This window comes from Cucurbita pepo, chromosome 3, assembly GCF_057944985.1.
Source record: "Cucurbita pepo subsp. pepo isolate OVF chromosome 3, ASM5794498v1, whole genome shotgun sequence".
In the NCBI taxonomy this organism is placed as follows: Eukaryota; Viridiplantae; Streptophyta; class Magnoliopsida; order Cucurbitales; family Cucurbitaceae; genus Cucurbita; species Cucurbita pepo.
Genome location: NC_141800.1, coordinates 14557772 through 14564571, shown reverse-complemented (window position 1 = coordinate 14564571; position 6800 = coordinate 14557772). Strand labels below are relative to the sequence as shown.

Genomic DNA, 6800 nt, shown 5'->3' with positions numbered 1-6800 from the left:
AGATGCCATTAGGGTGACATATAGACCAATTGCCCTAAATTATTCCTTTTAGCTCATTGATAAATGTGTCTTCTTAATTCAACCTCTACATATATATTTTTCTTTGGATTTTATGTCCACTTGCCCCCTCCCTTTCATTTCATATTTTCAACATATACTTTCCCTTTTTGACTCGTTTAAATACCTTATACGTTCCTCATGCCTTTACTTCGAGAATTAGGACCCGTTTTTATAGGTCAATAGAATCATTATACTCAAAACCCGACTTAAATAATCATTTATGAGTAAAAATTACTACCCTTCTAACCTTTTTTGTAATAGCCCAAACTCACCCCTAGTAGTCTACTCGAGAGAGGTTTTGGCTGTTACAAATAGTATCAGAGTCAACACTGAGCAGTGTGCCAAAGAGGACATGGGGCTCCAGGAGGGTGGACTGTGAGATCCCACATCGATCAATTGGAGTGGAGAACGAAACCTTTCACGTTTTGGCTGTTACAAATGGTATCAGAGTCAAACACTGAGCGATGTGCCAACGAGGGCTCTGGGTCCCAAGTGGGTGGACTATGAGATCCCACATCCATCGGTTGGAGAGGAGAACGAAACATTCCTTATAAGGGTATGAAAACCTTTCACGTATTGGCTGTTACAAATGGTATCAGAGCCAAACACTGAGAGGTGTGCCAACGAGGGCACTGGGTCCTAAGTGGGTGGACTGTGAGATCTCACATCCATCAGTCGGAGAGAAGAACGAAACATTTCTTATAAGGGTATGAAAATCTTTCACTAACCGACGCTCTTTAAATTAAGATTGAGGGCCATGACCGATTGACGAACGAGTTTCTAGGAAGGTGGTGGTTTACCACCAGCTACATATACATACCAAGGGGCTCATATAAAAGTCAAAATCTTCCGGCAATCCCAAACCAATACAATACTCAAAAGCTGCCAAAGTCTTTAAACAAATCTTAAACCTAATATGCTCTTGGATTTGGATAATTATTAATCCATTAAATAATGACGACTTCGCTTTTATAAATATTCACGATATTATCCCGAGATGAAGCGAAGACTGTTACGAATATATTATCACTTAAAAGCAAATATACCTCTAACTTAACGACCAACTCGAGCTTTCGAAGTTAGCGATGATTTAACATATCAAATCTTTATCTACTGTCATTTCTTCTCTGGTAGATATTGATAATTCTCGGTTTTTGCACAAGATCGACGCTAAAATTATAAGAAATAAAATAAAAGAAAGGATAATGGATGAGTGGTTGAGTTAGGATGAGGTGAATTAGGTGAAGAACCGACCATGGTTGAGATGTTTTTTCGGAAAAAAATAGAAACAAAAGAGCAAATGTGTGTCTTGTCGTTGTCACATGCAAGGCAACAAAGGGAGTTCATACAACTTAATTAGCAATCGGGTATTTCTCTAAACTACCCCTCATTAATTCATTAATTAAACCAATCAATTTAATAAATTTAATTAATTAAAGGACAAAAAAGCCAATCAAAATTTCAAAATTTATGAGATGATTGTGGAGTGTATCATTGTATTTAGCACAAAATGGAAGCACATGGCTGAGATAATTATATTCTCTCTCTCTCTCTCATGTAACATGTAGAGGGTAACATGATCTTGTCAAAAACTCAATTTTTTTATTTAGTACTTCTTTTTTCTTGGAGACGCTTCTATTTCATCTAAAAAATTGTTTCTTTTCGACTAAAAATATTGATATAATTATGTTCGTTTTGAATTCAACAGTAATTTAGCATGATATTTGTGATGTCCCACGTTGGTTGGGGAGGAAAACAAATCACCATTTATAAGGGTGTGGAAATCTTCCCCTAGTAGACGCGTTTTAAAGCCTTGAGGGGAAGCCCGAAAGTGAAAGCCCAAAGAGGAGAATATTTGCTAGCGGTGGATCTGGGCTGTTACAAATGGTATTAGAGGCAGACACCGGACGATGTGCCAACCTTCTCGCTGTTCTCCGAAGGGGGGGGGGATTGTGATGTCACACATTGGTTGGAGAGGAGAACAAACCGCCATTTATAAGGGTGTGGAAACCTTCCCCTAGTAGACGCGTTTTAAAGCCTGAAAGGGAAAGCCCAAAGATGATAATATCTTCTAGCGGTAGATCTGGGCCGTTACAATATTAGAGCAGAAAGTCCTATGTTCGAACTTCTATCAACTTAAACTTTTGAGTTTGTTAGTGATCTAACATGACATCGAAGTAGAGGGTTTTGTGTTCGAAGTCTTGTATTGGGTTTATTGTAACCTACCATCTTAAACTTTTGACTTCCTTGATGATTTAACATGACATCAAAGTAGAAGGTCGTGTGGACAAACTCCTGTACTGGGTTTATTGTTGTGACAACTGAATATAGAGGGAGTATATGAATGAACCGAGAGTAATCATAAATATATGAATGGAACAAGGTGCACCTTTCTTTTTCGATAGCTCAATCATAAGAACTTCATAGTTAAACATGTTTTACTTGGAGCAGTTTTATGTTAAGCGGGTTGTGAGTGAGGACAAAACATACTAGAACGGCTCGTGTTAGTTTGTGGGGACAATGTTCATTCTAATGACCATGTTACAGGGAACCCCTAGAGCTATCAGGTGCTGAATTCAGACATCAAATCCCGAGCGCGAAAGGAAATAAATCGAACCCAATAATGAAAATGATGAGCATGCAAAAAGGTAAAAGGTGGGGAGATTTTAGAATGATGAAGGAAATGATGATGAGATTTGAATAGATTCATCTCTCTTAGGCTTAGGCAATCATAAGGTGCGTCATGTTTTTCTTCTTAAACCAAATTAATTAAATATAATTTTGATTAAAGTTCCTTCCACCCTTTGCATGCGTATAGTTCTGTGAGGTTTAACGATTTGGTTAGTACACAAATCATGATTAACACTCTTTTTGTTTTTAATTAATTAACCTTAATTCAGAGATTTCAATTTAATTATTATTTTATTTTATTTTTAAATTAAAATAAATGTCATATTTTGTTAATAATGAGGTGATTGATGGAGAACATGCAATTATGATGGGTATCAAGTGGATCAGATCATTTCCTCATTCATGGTTGACTATATACATAAATCATTGACTGCTCCAAATTATATTCTGTTCTTCCTTTTTCTTTGCTTCTAATTATAACTTCTCTTCTTCTTTTTAAATTATGAACAAATTAACAACAAACATTCATCATGAGTCAAGTTAATTGAGCGATTCTGAGTTAATCAATCATGTTTAGATGTTGGTTGAATAAATTTTAATTGATTTTGAGCTAAATAAGTGATTTAGGGTTCATGTTTCCTCATATACATCCATGTTTTTTTTAGGATAGTTTATCAAATGATTTGGTTTTTTTTAAACAAAGCACTTATTACGATAGCGGTTTAGAAGGTATGAGTTAAAATTTCCTTAAATCGAGTATTCGTGGAAGACTCACTTTTCTCTAGAGTGCAACATTGGTTATACGAGTGACTGTTTGTTATTAATATGTGATTTCCTTCTTTGCACCATTTCATTATGGGATAGGTAATATGTGATTTTCATTTTTTTAGGGTCTTCAACTGTTTTTACTCATCGAGGTGACCATAACTCTTTTTTCTTGTAACTAGAAGACAAGCAATGCATCGAGAATTTGTGCTTGTAGGATAGAGTGAATATGTAACAGCCCAAGCTCACCGCTAGCAGATATTGTCTTCTTTTAGTTTTTCCTTTCGAGTTATCCCTTGAGGTTTTTAAAATGCGTTAGGGAGAGATTTTCACACCCTTATAAAGAATGTTTCGTTCCCCTCTCCAACCGATGTGGGATCTCACAATCCACCCTCCTTCAGGGGGCTTAGTGTACTTGTTGGCATTCGTTTCCCTCTCCAATTAATGTGGGATCTCACAATCCACCTCTCTTCAGGATCTAGGATCCTTGTTGACACTCGTTCCTCTCTCCAATTGATGTGCGATCTCACAATCCACCTCCATTTGACGCCCAGCCCAGCGTCCTCACTAACACTTATTCCTCTCTCTAATCAATATGGGATCTCACAATCCACCCCCTTTCGGGACCCAACATCCTCACTGACACTCGTTCTTCTCCAATCGATGTGGGATCTTAGAATCCACTCCCTTCGAGACCCAACATCCTCACTGACACTCGTTCTTCTCCAATCAATGTGGGATCTCAAAATCCACCCCCCTTCGGGGCCCAATATCTCGTTCCTTTCTCTAATTGATGTGAGATCTCACAATCCACTCCCTTCAAGGCCAACATCCTCGTTGACACTCGTTCCTCTCTCCAATTGACATGGGATCTCACATAATGAAGTTGGAGTTAAAAGGGTAATTGACCTTAAAATCAAATACCTTCCTTATGGTGTAATATTTTAGGGTTCATGTTCATATATCAATCTCTTCATGTTGTTCTACCTCTCCCCTATAGAGAATGCAAAAAGAGAAAGGTATACACATTTAAAAAAAAGGAACTTTTGAGAGTATCACATGCAAACCCCTTTTTACATATGTTTGATTTATAGAGAACCAATTATGATGCAAAGTTAGTAGGGCCCCTACTCCTATGGAGTTTTCCTCATTCATTTTGGGTAATAAAACATGATATAATATATTATTCCACAAATTTGGGTTATTTATACCCACACCAACATGCAACTCCCCTAAAACAAGCCCTACAACACTCATTCCCTTCTCTCTCTCTCCCTTTCTCACCTTTTTCCATGGACTTCAAGAACTCCAACACCAACTCCCCTTCCCCATCCAAGCCAAGAAGAAAGCACCATGACCAACACTCACAGCACCCACACCCACAAGAGCCCACAAGGTTTCTAGGCGTTCGACGACGCCCATGGGGCCGATACGCCGCTGAAATTCGAGACCCATCTACCAAAGAAAGGCATTGGCTTGGCACCTTTGACACTGCCGAGGAGGCTGCCTTGGCCTACGACCGTGCCGCTCGCTCCATGCGTGGCTCCAAAGCTCGCACCAACTTTGTCTACTCCGACATGCCTCATGGCTCATCCGTCACCACCATTATCTCCCCTGATGACTCCCAACTCTTCCCTCCAACCCCAACCCCAACCCCAACCTCCCTCCCCCAAACCCAACCCAACCACCTTTGCTTCACCCTTCACGACGACCCGTTCACTGCCACCTCATTCCCCGGAAACGACTGGCTCCCCGACACCGACTCTTATCAACCCGTCACCGCCTTCATGGACACCGGTATCCCACACCACAACGCCGAGCTCCCCCCGCTTCCACCCGACGCTTCTTCTTCCTATAACGATTGTGCCACCATGATTGATTGGTCCTCTTCATCTTCTTCCTCTTTTATCGGCTTCGATTCGAACACGCCTTTGCCGCCCTTCCCCGACACCAATAACGACGCGTTTGGATTCGGTTCATCGTCCAATTACTTCTACTGAGCTGAATAAATGTCATGATTTTCTAATTTGTGAGTTTAATGTTGTTTAAGGTACAAGAGGTTTGTGTGTTTTTGTTTTTCCTTTTTGAATGGAATGGCGGCACTCAAGCTCAGAAACTGTCTGATGACGTGTTATATATATATTATATATATATAAATATATTTATTTTTGGAGGTTATCAGTATAGTAATCTATGGCTACTGCTCACTCTGTGTGTGTGCTTGTAACAATTGTTCAAGATTGTGATTAAACAATTACTTCAATTATCTCTCACACGTTCTCATTTTTTTTTTTTTCTTTTTTCATATTTGGATTTATACACTTTATTGGTTCCTATATTAAGACTTATCCCAATAATAATAATAATAATATATTCGAATAAACTTCATATTCGAGGTTCGGAGTGTACATATGATCTGATAATCCGACTAATTCAATCTATCCAACCTAAATTGTAAAAATGGAGTAAGATTAGATTTTTTTTTTCCGGTTTGGGTTAGAATTGAATTTTTAGAAAGACGAAAATTCAATTTGGTTTGCGGGTTTTTTTTTTTTTTTTTTTTTTTTGTGGGGTTAATCCGACCCACTTGAAAATTGAGTTGCAACCCGACTCTACCCTATTTTTTAAAAAAAAATTAAGAATGTTTAACGTTTGTAACAGATGTTTGATGTGTTGTGACGGGTAAGTATTTGATATTTGAAGTTTATGAGATTTTAGTTATTAATATAATATATATCCTACCACCAAACTCTGGAATTGTTGGATTATACTATTGATATGACCTAGTTCGAATGATTTGATCCACATGATTCATGTGGAGACATTCGAGTTGATATCATATACAATGAATTTGAAAGACTCGATTTACCAAGTAGAATGATTCGACCAAGTAATAAGTTGAGAACATAATTTCATAAGATAAGATTCACTCTTACCCATATAAATTTAATTGCGGTTCAAATCTCGAGCAAACGAGAAATCAATAGGGTTAAGCTTAGATCTACTAAAAGCAAAATATAAGAACGGAAGTATACGCTATATAATGTGGCAGTAGGAAATGGTCTAAAAATGTCGAACGGGGCTTAAAACATGTAACCCGAGCCGAATAAACCGTCGGAGCCGAGTTGGAGCCACATCGAGCCTTAGACTGAGGGTCGTGGGTCGTTGGGTCGTTGGGGGTAGACGGATCAATTACGGGGCAAGCGTGTGCGCAGGTCGGGTATACTGATGGAGCGCGCGGGTGACTTGAGCGCTGAGCGTCTGAGGTTGGGCCGAGCTTGTACGTAGACTTGAAGATGCATGCGACCCAAAGGAATGGTGGTGTGGGCTCGCATTCTGGGCTC

The 6800-nt window shown here is 38.9% G+C and overlaps 1 protein-coding gene across 1 annotated transcript; it reads left to right on the top strand.

The window, feature by feature from the left end:
- Window positions 1-4700: 4700 nt before the first annotated feature.
- On the top strand, window positions 4701-5651 carry LOC111791732 (ethylene-responsive transcription factor ERF087-like). The gene has a single exon (XM_023673203.2). It carries the CDS (start codon window positions 4749-4751, stop codon window positions 5454-5456), a length of 708 nt encoding a protein of 235 aa, XP_023528971.1. The 5' UTR covers window positions 4701-4748; the 3' UTR covers window positions 5457-5651.
- Window positions 5652-6800: the final 1149 nt, after the last annotated feature.